Here is a 14,081-nt window from a genome sequence, read left to right as displayed (position 1 = left end):
ACCATCGTCGACCTCCCTCCGCCTCTGACTCACTGTTTACCCTTCACAACAAAACCATCTCTGCTCATTCTTCCGGTCACCGCTCCACACTCTCCTTTTCCTCATCACCTCACTTTGACCGCCCTTCAATAATAACAACTCAGTCGTCGTCGTCGGCTACAACCCTCCACCAACATAACAACCTTCAACACCTTCCTCCACCATTTTACTCATCTCTCTTACGGCACCACAACATCCACTATGGCGAAACGTTTCATTCCAACCACCACTATCCTTCTTCCTTCCGTCCACCGGCCATGCTCTAACCATACAAAAACTCTCCATCTAGATTTGCAACAACAACTCAACACCATTAAAATTGACTCGATTTCTTTGCTTCAGTTGGTATTTTTCTTAGATTTGTTTTTCAATTGTGTTTTGTATGTCTTGTTGTTGTGCGTGATGTTTGAGTTTAAGCAAAAAACTTTGAATTTAATTTGTGTTGATAATTATGTTGCGATGTTGTAAATACATTTAGTTTGTATGTGTTTTGCTTTTTCTGCGTTATTTTATGTTGAAACAGAATCTGAGATGTTACGCATGTTCGACATCAGTGTGTTTCGATATTTTGCATGCGTCTATTTTGTGTGTTGAGTGTGATGAACTGTTTTATGTAATGATTTTGTAATGATGATGAACTTGTGTGAGTTGTATTGTGTTGTTGTTTGATTTTTGTTATGTCGAAATTGGGCACGAATGTTTTAATCGAGTTGTAGTACTGTTTGTTCACGTCACTACACCAAAAATGACTTTTAACAGCGCATCTTAGACAGCGCTTTTAAAAGAAAGCGCTGTCTAAGGTTAAAATTAAAAACAAACACGGAAAATGTTCCAAGAAAATAATAAAAGCGCTGTCTAAGGGGGGGTCTTAGACAGCGCTTTCTAAAAGCGCTGTCTAAGACCCCCCCTTAGACAGCGCTTTTAGAAAGCGCTTATAAATATAGACTTTAGACAGCGCTTTTGGTAAAGCGTTGTCTAAAGTCTTTAAATTAAAAAAAAAATTAAAACCAAAAGCGCTGTCTAAGGGGGGGTTTAGAAAGCGCTTTTGGAAAGCGCTGTCTTAGGCATACCTTAGAAAGCGCTTTCCACAAAAGCGCTGTCTAAGGTCTTATTAAAATAAAATTTCAGGATTCTATTTTCGTTCTCAGTCTTTTTGTTTTCCCTCTTCTTCACTCACCTCTCAGACACCCAAAACACGACATCCCCATTTTCCTTCAACTTTCGAAAACCCTATTTTCCGCCTTCGAGGGTCCCTCCGCCGTCACCCAAACAAGCGACCGCCGCACTCGCCTCTCACCTCCGAACCTCCACCGTTTCCGCCACCGCACTCCTCATCTCAACAATCTCAACCGTGCCGATATTCCCAAAATTTTTTGTGTGTACTGTATTCTTGATTTTTTGTGTGTACTGTATTCTTGATTGAGTAAGATACTGGACACAATTACACTGTTCCTGTTTTACCTGCAATGTTCCATTGCTTACTGTATCATTTAATATCATTATATATTGTTCAGGCCAATGCCAAGGCAAAGTTTGACGAAACTGTTGAAGCACATATAAAACCGGGCATCGATTCCAAGCGAACAGAACTGGTATGTTTCAAGATACTTCTTTTTCTTTTTTATTGTTTTTCTTGTGTTTGTGTGTTTTTTCTGAGCTAGGGTGATTCTATGAGTACCATGTAAATTTTAAAGCGCATATTCAATGAACAGAACTGGTGTGTTTGACTTGTGGACTTAAGTTCTTTAGGTTTGGCATATTCAATGAACTACATCCTATCTTCATTGATACTCTCAAAACTTGAGAGTCATATTCCCTTTGAAGACTAATTGTGTTAGGAGAGTTAGATTAGTAGTCAAAACAGTTAGGAAAATGTGTTATGAAAAATGTTAGTTAATAAGCTGTTAGTAATTAGAGGTGACATAAGTTAGAAGTCCATTGATCATGTTAGTTGAGGTTAGTATGGAAGTTAGAAATCATTATTATGTTGATGGACGTTGCAATGATATGCTAAAGTTAATGATGCTTTGAAATCAATTTGAATGTTCATTGAAACTACTATGGAATATGGTTGGTTTATTGATTTTGAATGTTGATGTTAATTGAATTAATTCTAATTTTATTATGGTTAACTGTTTGTTGAAAATGCTATGCTAATCGGTTAGTTGTTGGTGTTACAAATGCAATGTTTAATGATAGTTGGTGATTTGGGAGTTGTTAGTTTGTGTATGTATGTATATTGAGTTGTGTATGTATATGTGTATGCAATTTGATTTTCTTTATACTTGCTTGGTATGCATGATGAATTTTGAAATGCATTGCATGTTGGGGCTGTCATGACTAGGCTTGGATTTAGATGTTCAATATTGTTCAAACTTCATGTTTCCTTAGTGATTATACTTGAAGATTGAATAGGTAGTTTTTTTTCTTTTTAACTGTGAAAGTGTTGTTCATCTCACTTTCATTCTAAAGGAACAAGATTTCTCCCATAAAATGATTGAACGAACTCTAATATAGTTATAGGTATAGTTATAGGTATATTGTAATAGAAAAAGTTTGATTCTTGTAATATAAAAAATGAAAGTGATGAGGTAATTAAAGTTGGTATATTGGCGTATCGGATACGTTATTGAAGTTTATATTAACATTGGTTATGTATAGGTTTTTGAAGTTTAAAATGAATTAAAGCTTATAATTGTTAGGATATTCAAAGATACTACCTTAGTTATGTATTTTCGTCTGGATTAATTGTTTACTTTAATAAGTAGGAAAACCATGGATAAAACATGGATCTGTGCCGATCGAATGACCAAAGAGTACGAGAGTGGGGTTTTGGAATTCGTTAAGTATGCTGTTCAACACGCTGGAAACCCCAGACGAATGCATTGTCCTTGCTTGCGTTGTTGTTATATTGGTAAGGTTGACGCACATGGATTGAAATCGCATTTGCTGAGGCATGGAATTGATCAAAGTTAACAGTGTTGGATATTTCATGGTGAGAAAATTAACGAGAATGTTGAATCGAGTGGAAAAAGTAATACGACCTATGCTTCATACGACAAAGACACGGAAACATACGATTGTGATCGAGTTGAAGAGATTGTAGAAGCACTGGAAGAAGATCTTCATGATTGTCCTGAAATATTTGAGAGGATGGTAAGCGATGCAGAGAAACCGTTGTACAAAGGTTGCACTAAATTCTCAAGACTTTCTGCGGTATTAAAGTTGTACAACTTAAAGGCGGGCAATGGATGGTCGGATAAAAGTTTCACAGAGTTGTTGGCCCTTATGAGAGAAATGCTACCGGATGATAATGTTCTTCCTAATCGAACCTATGAGGCAAAAACAATGTTGTGCTCTATTGGCATGAGCTATGATAAGATACATGCTTGTCCTAACGATTGCATTTTGTTTCGTAACGAATATGCAATGTTAACTGAGTGCCCTAAATGCGGTTTGTCTCGATATAAGAAAAGATTATCTCCCACAAAAGTCTTATGGTATTTTCCGATAATTCCGAGATTTAGGCGCATGTTTCGTAGTGAAACCGATGCAAGACATCTTACTTGGCATGCAGATGAAAGAATTATTGATGGAATGTTATAATGGAACATTTTCTACCGATAGGTATACGTTCTATTTTGCCAGAAAAAGTAAGAAGTGCCATAACTAAATTGTGTTTTTTCTTTAAGTCAATTTGTAGTAAGGTGATCGATCCCGAGATCTTACCAACACTACAAAAAGAGATTGTAATTACCTTGTGTGAGCTTGAAATGTATTTTCCTCCGTCTTTTTTTGACATAATGGTTCATTTAGTTGTTCATCTTGTGAAAGAGACACAGTTGTGTGGACCAGCTTATATGAGATGGATGTACCCTGCTGAACGGTATATGAAAATATTAAAAGGGTACGTGAAATCCCGAAGTCGACCAGAGGGTTGTATTGTTGAACGATACATTGTTGAAGAAGCTGTTGAGTTTTGTACTGAATATTTGTCTAACGTTCAATCGATTGGACTCCCCAGAGCTCAGATTTTCGACAAAATGGAAGGTAAAAAATTAATTGGGAATAAAATTGTGACAATATCAAGGGATGAACGAGATCAAGTTCATTTGTATGTTCTGCACAATAATAATGAGGTTGAGCCATATGTTGAAATGCACAAGGATGTACTCCGAAGGTTAAATCCGAACAGAAATGAAAATTGGATAGTTATAGAGCACAATCAAAGTTTCATACAATGGTTGAAGGATCATATTTATTTGAAGCGCTCTTCAGATCCTTCTTCGGTAACAGAAATGTTGAGATGTTTGGCATATGGTCCAAGTTTGCATGTGTTTTCTCATAGCGCATATTCAATTAATGGATACACATTTTATACCAAAGAACAAGATGATAAGAGTACTATGCAAAATAGTGGTGTCACCGTGCTAGCTGAAGCAATGCATATATCAAGTATGAAGGACTTAAACCCCAAATATGCAAATTTGTCATATTTTGGAGTTATTGAGCACATTTGGGTGTTTGATTACGAGAAGTTTCAGATTCCCATCTTTGGTTGCAAGTGGGTGAATAGTAGTGGCATACGAATGGATAAGTCTGGATTTTTGCAAGTTGATCTTACTAGGGTGGGGTACAAAGATGAACCTTTTATTCTAGCATCTCAAGCTAAACAAGTGTTCTATGTGAATGACCCGAAGAGTACAAAATGGTCTATAGTGCTTTTCTCTAACAAAGTGACTGATGATAGCGGTGTCGATCAATGTGATATTGATGTTGAGAATGAGTCATGCATTAGACGGAATGAGTTGAATAGAAATGATGAAGTTGAGGATCTTATACCGGATGAGTCATATATAAGAAACGATCATAATGAGGGAATTTGGATCAATTCATCCGTACGCATTGCTAAGAAACAAGTGATTAATATTCCAACAAAGAAAAGAAAGAGATGTTAGTGACTTAGGTAAATTATCCATGGTTTCTTTATTTTTTTTTTCATTTGTTTTGATTATAAGTTATATGTGATAATGCATGATTTCATTATATTTTTGTTTTCAATTGCTTTGATTATAAGTTATATTTGATAATGCATGATTTCTTTATTTTTTTGTTTTCAATTGCTTTGATTATAAGTTATATTTGATATTTGATGGTTTCCTTGGTTTATTACAGGTTAGACATGGCTGATGACCAACATGAGGAAGTTAGTAAAGTATCCGCGGAAGAAGAAATTCGAAGAGGCATCACAGTAATGCGAAGGGTGGTCCAAGGAAGATCTCGAGGCATCATACTAGATGTCTCTTGGAACAACCAGGGACAACTTATAGAACCTAATGGGCATACCTTAACTAGTTTCATCGGTGCACTAGTAAGGAATGAAATTCCCATTACATGTGATGATTGGAGAAATAAAGAGTTGAAAGAGTCCAAAGAAAAAATTTGGAGTGAGATAAAGGTACAATCATTTGGCCCTTAATTATACGGTATCAATTATGTTTTTTCAATTACCGATACTAACTATCAATCTGTATGTTTTTCTTAGCGATGTTTTAACATCGAAGAAGAAAGAAGAGGGTTTTGTATGAAATTGGCCGGAAAGCTTCTTAGAGGGTTTCAGACATTTTTATCATCCAAGTTCCTTAAGGATGCGGATGGTAATTTTGTGGATGCGGAGCTTCCTAGAAAATATGAAAGTTTGATATCGGCTGAAGAATGGGAAGCTTTCAAATCCAAAAGACAAGACCCGACTTTTCAAAGAATAAGTGCTACAAATCGGGAAAGAGCATCAAGTCCCGCATATCCGTACCGAAAAGGACGTGTCGGATATGGACGCTTAGAACAATCCATGGTAAGTATTTATAAATTGCGAAAACAAATTTGTTCATCATATATTAGTTTTATCTGATCAAATTGTATGACTTAATGTGTAGCTGCAGAAGGAGGAAAGTTCAGAAACATCTCTTCCTGCACATGTTTTGTGGAAGGAAGCCCGTGTGGGCAAATCTGGAGTTCCTCAAGAAGAAGTTTTAAACGTATACCAGAAATGTGTAAGTATAACATTTTTTCATTAATTGAATAACATTTTTATACACAAATATTTGACAAGTATACGGTATTCATCTGATTTTTCAGGAGGAGCTATCTCAGTCTCTATCTCCCGATGATACTAAGAGCATACTTAGTCGGGCATTAGATGTCCCTGAGTATTCTGGTCGGGTGAGGGGTAAGGGATTTGGAGTCACTCCGACCTCCCTCAGTGTTAAAAAAGGAAAGGCTCCTAGTAATCGGGAGCTTCATGCAAGATTGGAAGCCATGCAAGCTGAGCTTGATGCATTGAGGAGAGAAAGAGAGGCTAGCGCCTCAACGGTATACAGAGATGCTTCGGACAAAAACAGTATCAACTGTACCTTTCAGCCGAACATTCCAGAGGTAATTACATATAATTGTCTTAAATTGAACTATTTGCTTAAATTATGTATTTGACATATATACACATTAACGATTTCTTGTTATTATTGGTTTTAGGGCATTTCCCATTGTCAGCTGTATTTGTCGTCACCATACTATCGGATGGTTGGCAAGGGAAAAGTGCATAACGTTAGCGGAGTATTACTCCACACTAGAGAGCTCCCTGCTGGATGTTTGAAGGTATCAGTTGATATTGCAGTTGAGCCGAATGCAGCATTACCATATCCTAGCGATGATTCGGATGCAACAACGGTGCACGAAGCAGTAGGTTCGTTTGTTGCATGGCCGACAAACCTCATATGCGTAAGATATGAGGTATGCTTAAAACTTATGTTAACTTTAATGTGTATATTCAAAGTTTAAAATTTATGCTTAAAATTTTACTTACATATTTTCCTTGGTTATGTTAAATAGACTCCCACAAAATCCAAATCAAAAGAAAATGAGGTTAGCAATGCCTCCGCACAACAAAAAAAGGAGGTTAGCAACGCCTCCGCACGGGTAAAAAGTTCTGGTGCTAAGAAGACCGTAGCTAGGAAAAAACCTACCACCAAGTATAGGTCGTGCCTCAGGACATTTCTAGAGATGACCGATATACCGACCGGAGGTGTTCGGAATGTACATATGGAGGTAGGGATTTTCGGCTTTGATTACGACCAAATGATTAGTAATGAAGACTTCATGCAAGTTTTTGGTCATGAAGAAATCGGCGTCAACGTTGTCAATACATATATTAGGTAAATCCGGTCTACTTTGTTTTATTAATTAAACAACTTATGTTAATGATGTTTACTTTATGTTAATCCGGTTTACTTTATGTTTCAAAAGAGGTGTTAATGATGTTTTTATATTAGGTTTTTGTATGACAAATTGATGCGCCCCAATGATTTGGACGAGTCATTCGGATTCTTAGCACCCGCGACCGTCAACTTAGGTTTAATCTTAAGTAGACCGCATACCGTGACGGAGTATGTTCTTCGGATCCTCATGGACAATAAAGATGCGGAGAAGTTGTTTTTTATACCGTTTAATACCGGGTTAGCATTTCATTCTAAATTCATCTATTATAATTATTTTCCAAGTTACCATCTAACATTTGCCTAATCATTACAGTGGACATTGGTTGTTGCTCGCAATCAATCCTATCCGAGAAATTGTGTATTATCTTGACTCGTTAGGAAATGATTGGACAACATACCCGGATATGAAGGTCCTAATTGACACGTAAGTGAGAATGTTCAAAATTTTTCTTAGTTTATGTGAATTGTTCTAATTGCTTCATTTTTATTTTATTAGCGTCCTACAAGCTTTTCGGGCCCAACGAGATATCCAAACCTCAAGGAGGGGCGCCAACTGCATTACATGGATTAAAGTGGCGGTATATTTTTAATTACCACATTTTTTATTATATTAGTGATGACACTTGATAAAACTTAGGATTTATAATCCATATTTTTTTTTCATGTAGTGTCCTCAACAACGTAATCAAATAGATTGCGGGTATTTCGTGTTGAGGTTTATGCGAGATACTCTTGCTTTGGGCCGATTAGTGATTCCCACCGATGTATGTATTTCTAACTTATGAGTTATTTTTATATTTACACATATCTCATATAATTAAATAGTTGGAATTAATTCAAAATATGTTATATTATTATGTAGTACTTTGAGGAATTCAAGTGTGCATTTTATACAAAGGATCAAGTGGACGAAATCAAAGAGGAGTGGTGTCAATTCATGATAGAGCTCAAAGTTTTTTCATAAATTTGTGTAATTAATGTGTACATTTGTAGTATATGTAATGACTTGTAAATGTGTACATAAATTTGTATATATTTTGATACATTTAAGGCAAAATTGGTTTGAATTGGTATATATATATATATTTGTTAGCCAAAAATTGGTAGAAAAAAGGCCAAAATGGCATGTATAAAATGTGATAACTGTCTGTCAAAATCTGGTTGAAAACAGGTAGAAATTCTGGTTTATAAACCTGGAAAAAATGTGGTTTAAAACAAAAGTTTAAAAAATTTTCGTATACATTAGACAGCGCTTTTGTAAAAAGCGTTGTCTAAGGGGGGGATTAGAAAGCGCTTTAGGCAAAAGCGCTGTCTAGGGGGGGGGGGGGGCTAGACAGCGCTTTTTGAAAAGCGCTGTCTAAGCCCCCCCCTTTAGACAGCGCTTTTGCCTAAAGCGCTGTCTAAGGTATACCTAAAAAAATTAAAATAGGGGGGGCTTAGACAGCGCTTTTTGAAAAGCGCTGTCTAAGCCCCCCCCCCCCCCCCCCTTAGACAGCGCTTTGGCCAAAAGCGCTGTCTAAGGTATACCTAAAAAAATTAAAATAGGAGGGTCTTAGAAAGCGCTTTTGGCCAAAGCGCTGTCTAAGGGGGGGGGGGGGGGGCTTAGACAGCGCTTTTAAGATTTAAAAAAGCGCTGTCTAAACCTTTAGTAGCGGAGGTTTAGACAGCGCTTTAAAGCGCTGTCTAAGGCTAAAAAAAGCGCTGTCTAAGGTCTTGTTTGGCGTAGTGCGTGCGGTGTTATGTTTCGCACAATGTGTTTCATTATATGATGACATTGCGTGTATTAGCTCAACTCGCGCATTACGCGAATTCGCGCTTTAACTTGATATATGTGAGTTACATGTTGTATGTTTTCTTGATTCAATTGTGATAAATGCGTGTTGGTTACGATTGGTGTATACGTTTGGATTTCTCTTGTCATTTTGTTACGTGTTTGCGCGCAGCATTGCGTTTCGTACAATATGTGGCATTAAATTACGCCTCTCTTGTTAGAATTTACGACCACGAGTTAGAATTCGCGTCATCGCGTTAGAATTTGCAACCTCGCATTAAAAGAAATTTTAAAAAAATTATCACATCATTACTTTTTATGATTGGATTTTTTGAAGGGGCAAAACAGAGAAATCTTCGTAAGGCATGGAGTGAATCCAAATTTTCTTTTTACAGAATATTTTTCAAAAATCACCCCTATAACAGAAGAAAAAATAAATATTAACCATAAAATTATTAGAGTCTAAGACTTATAATAACATAGTAACATAAAAATAGTCCATTACTAAAATCATTTAATTTAAGTGATAAAGACACTCATAAAATTCTATAGCTAGAATGTTTTATTCAACTATATTGCCTTTTTAAGTTGCAGGAAGTTTCTATTATGTAATTATTTTTTTATGCAAATCATAATTTATCTGGTTTTCACTCCTATATATAATACACTAACTTTGTAAGAAGTTCCTATCATGTAGTTTTCTTGTTTTCTTATGCAAACTATGATTTATCTGTTTTCACTTCTAGATATAAATTAAGGTTGTTCAAAAAAATCATGAATAGAATAGAACGGTCAAATTAATCGAATTAAAGTTAAAATAATTGAACTTATGAATTGAATAGAATTGTCGAACTGAATCGAATTGAAGTAAAAATAATTAAACCGTTAGTGAACCAAATCATATTGCCAAACAACTTTAGAATTAAATCGAAACTGAAACCGAACAAAACTGTAATTGTAACTGTAACCGAACCGAACTAAAAATGGAAATGAAAAATACTAAAAATATGTTTTAATTTCTTTTATAAAAAATAATTTAAAAATAATTTAACGGTTCGGTTCTTTAATAAATAATTCGATTTAAGAAAATTTACCTTTCATTTGTTCAAAATTTCAAAATGGTATACCAAACTAATAATTATGGTTCGGTTTAATTCTAAGTAAATTAAAATGATTCGGTTTAATTCGAGTAAATTTTTGAGTAGGAAATGTAAACACACCACAGATACTTAAAGAGAATTACAAATCTAGTAACTATTAAACCAAATATAATTGTGGTCCCCATTAAAAGTTCCTTAAACAGTGTAGTACACTACTGACAAATAATACAGCTTTTTGATGTACCACAAATTATTTTAGACCAATAATAAAAGTAGTACGATATTCTAAGCATCACACATAAAAGTATGTATAAACAAAGACTTTATTATAAATATATAGTCTCATCAAATTTAATATATACAAATCGCATTTTCAATCACTACCACTTCACCACATGATGGACCTAAGACTTGTTCTCTTACTCGTCTTCTTGTTCTTCTTCAACCCCACATGTTTCTCTTTCAATTTTAATACAAACCAAACTTCTTCTCTCAAAAACCAAATTCTTGAGATTGCTAACAATCCCAACACAGTGAAATGGATTACGAAAATCAGAAGAGAAATTCATGAATATCCTGAACTTGCATATGAAGAATTCAAGACAAGTTCTTTAATAAGGCGTGAGCTTGATAATTTAGGTGTTGGTTATGAATGGCCAGTGGCTAAAACAGGTGTTGTTGCTAAAATTGGTTCTGGATTTCCTCCTTTTGTTGCTCTTAGAGCAGACATGGATGCTTTGCCTATTCAGGTAAATAAACACACATGTTGCAAAAACATCATTTTCTTGATAATAAACAGGAAACAAAAGAAGCTTCCTGCATCAATCATAAGTAGGTTAGTTTAGCTTGTCATGTACAGTGGCAAGATAGTAATTAAAATCACATCTTAATGTTTTTTTAATTTTTTTGTCCTGTATTTTGTACAGTAGTATATACCAACTTTTGTGATTGATTTAACAATATGAAAAAATCCGTCACTAAAAAGTGTTTTTTGGATTTTAATTGTTGTTATTGGTCTTCTTTGACATGTTATAGTGGTGATTCAATCTCTATATAAAGACTAATTTTCCAGTAATTGTTAATTTGGTTGAAACATGTGTTCCTTGCATTTGTTAATTGCCAACAGGAACTGGTTGATTGGGATCATAAGAGCAAAGTAGATGGAAAAATGCACGCCTGTGCTCACGATGCGCATGTTGCGATGCTTCTTGGTGCTGCAAAGATACTTCAAGAAATGAAAGACAAGTTACAGGTAAAGTTGAGTTGGAAAAATGTTAATTGAGCTTTATAGGAAATCTTCCATTCGAAACTAATTAGTCCTTCACATGCAGGTTACTATTGTTCTTATATTCCAACCAGCTGAGGAAAGAGGCTTGGGTGCGAAAGATATGATCCAAGAAAATGTACTTGAAGATGTAGAGGCAATTTTTGGATTGCATTTAGTGACAAAGTATCCCTTAGGCGTTGTTGCCTCGAGGCCAGGAGATTTATTAGCCGGATGTGGAAGCTTCAAAGCAAAGATCAAAGGCGATTTAGCAGGAACTCCACGACGTTGTTTTGATCCTGTTTTGGCTGCTTCAGCATCTGTCATTAGCTTGCAAAACATTGTTTCGAGGGAGGTGGATCCTTTAGATTCGCAGGTCTATTCGAACACTCAATTTCTATTTGATAGAATCTTTCAAAACCAAACTTTCACACTTAAATTCCTATGGTTGATTCTGTTGGCAGGTGGTTTCCGTGGCAATGATTCAAGCAGTGTCTGGTCATGAACTCATTCCTGATTCTGTTACATTTGGAGGTACTTATAGAGCTTTCGGCAAAAAGAGCTTCAATGCACTAAGGCAAAGGATAGAAGAGGTAATTGTCGTGTTTGGTTTTACCTATGTAGCACAGACACTTCATATTTAAGTCGTGTGTAGAGTCTCCGTTCCCTTACGTGTCAGTGCTCGACACGATCCAACACATGTCAATGTGTTAGTGTTTGCATCTATTTTAGAGCTGGTTTAATTTCATTGTGCAGGTTATCAAAGGGCAAGTAGAAGTTCATAGGTGCTCAGCAGAGGTTGACTTCTTTGGTAAAGAACATCCAACAATTCTTCCAACAACAAATGATGAGAGAATCTACCAACTAGCAAAACAAGCATCAAGTATGATTGTTGGAGAAGAGAACATTAAACTAGCACAAACCTCAACAGGGAGTGAAGATTTTGCATTTTTCTTGGAAAAAGTGCCTGGCTCATTTTTCTTTTTAGGGTGTGGATCCATATATTCTGCTCATAATTCTCATTTTTTCATTGATGAAGATGTTCTTCCAATTGGTGCTGCAATACATGCAGCATTTGCTCTTTCATATCATTCAAATCCAACTAATTCTTATATTTAGTCACTCTATGTTATCTACCACATATATGTGAAAATTTAATAATATGAGACCTCAGAGAAGAAATTATTAGTCATAAAAATTTAGCTTCTTTTGATTTTATGAGATATTGTAGAAGTTGTGAACCAAACATACTCTAATGCTCTAAACTCCTCCCAAATTTATGTCACAAACTACTCATAAATATTTGTTCCAAATGAACACGGTCAGAATACTCCTATCTCTTGTTGTGAACATGGATTGACCACTACATCAATTAATGTTAAAATGTCTCTTCAACGGTGATTTATATGGAAAATATATATATATATATATATATATATATATATATATATATATATATATATATATATATATATATATATATATATATATATATATATATATATATATATATATATATATATATATATATATATATATATATATTTCACTCATAAAAATACACATTGAAAAATCCCATGTATGAATTAATGCAATATCCCGGAGCTTGATTTGAGAAGCTCACTCAGTCATGAAAAAAATTGTGGAATATTCAAGACCAAGATGACAATGTCTTGTTCATAAAATCCTTTTACGTTGAAAAAATATTTATATTCATAGTTTATGTTGATGATATTGTATTTATTGGATATGATATCATTGAAATGGAAAAGGTAAAAAAAATTAGCTTTCGAATTTGAAATTAAAGACTTAGGATCCTTCAGATACTTCCTTGATATGGAGGTTGTGAGATCAAAAAGAGGAATTTTAGTGTCCAAAAAAATTACATACTATATTTCTTGAAAGAAATATGGATGAGTGGTGGTAGATGTAGATACTCTCACGGACCCTAATGCAAAACTTTAGAGAATAAGGATGTTCTCGACTATACTAAAAAATATCGCAAACTAATTTATCTATCACAAACAAAATCCAACATTTCCTTCTCATTCATTGTAGTAAGTCATAATGATTACTAATCATAGTTATGTGAATCTAATCTAAATTATATGTTCAACTTAGTAATTAATTAGAGATAATAAATTATAAGTTGTAACTTAGGGTTTAACATATCGAATATTGCGTATTTGAACTAGCGAGTTGATCTAAGAGATTAAGGAGTGTAATGTAGAATATTGAATTATACACCAAGAGATTGGGTATAACGACTAAGTTAAACTGTCATAATAACTGAGGATTCAACATAGGGCAAATAGACACAACATCAATAGGGGCATTCATGTGATTCGAAGCTGTTGAAAATCCACCAAAACCTATAGAGAATTTCAATCAATCTTGATGAACAAGATTGTTATCACCTACACAATAGCAATGAAAAGAAAAGAACAATGGAGAAAGAAAGAGTGTAAAGAACGATGGAGAAGAGGAATTAAATTTTGCAGAGTTTCTCTCTGCCCACAAACTGTGAAAAATTTCGTATTCACTTTGCAACTGCAAAATACTGTGAATACAATGTTATGAATGCTCTATTCACTTCATTACAAAAATAAGGCATAAGTTGAAAAATAAGGCATAAG

The 14,081-nt window shown here is 34.8% G+C and overlaps 1 protein-coding gene across 1 annotated transcript; it reads left to right on the top strand.

Annotated features, from left to right (window-relative positions):
- Nucleotides 1-10,494: 10,494 nt before the first annotated feature.
- On the top strand, nucleotides 10,495-12,663 carry LOC127075149 (IAA-amino acid hydrolase ILR1-like 4). The gene is made up of 5 exons (XM_051016604.1): nucleotides 10,495-10,930; nucleotides 11,308-11,433; nucleotides 11,513-11,821; nucleotides 11,910-12,038; nucleotides 12,202-12,663. Exons 1-5 carry the CDS (start codon nucleotides 10,577-10,579, stop codon nucleotides 12,562-12,564), a joined length of 1,281 nt encoding a protein of 426 aa, XP_050872561.1. The 5' UTR covers nucleotides 10,495-10,576; the 3' UTR covers nucleotides 12,565-12,663.
- The last annotated feature ends 1,418 nt before the right edge of the window (nucleotides 12,664-14,081 follow it).

Source organism: Lathyrus oleraceus, chromosome 4, assembly GCF_024323335.1.
Source record: "Lathyrus oleraceus cultivar Zhongwan6 chromosome 4, CAAS_Psat_ZW6_1.0, whole genome shotgun sequence".
In the NCBI taxonomy this organism is placed as follows: Eukaryota; Viridiplantae; Streptophyta; class Magnoliopsida; order Fabales; family Fabaceae; genus Lathyrus; species Lathyrus oleraceus.
The sequence above is the reverse complement of the archived record's forward strand: the minus strand, read 5'-3'. Positions and strand labels throughout refer to the sequence as shown.

What these genes read in the sequence shown, in the direction of transcription:
- LOC127075149 (XM_051016604.1), top strand. Translation starts at nt 10,577, where the DNA reads ATGATGGACCTAAGACTTGTTCTCTTACTCGTCTTCTTGTTCTTCTTC. An exon ending in TGGATGCTTTGCCTATTCAG is followed by an intron (nt 10,931 to 11,307) that starts GTAAATAAACAC and finishes AATTGCCAACAG; the next exon opens with GAACTGGTTGATTGGGATCA. An exon ending in TGGATCCTTTAGATTCGCAG is followed by an intron (nt 11,822 to 11,909) that starts GTCTATTCGAAC and finishes TTCTGTTGGCAG; the next exon opens with GTGGTTTCCGTGGCAATGAT.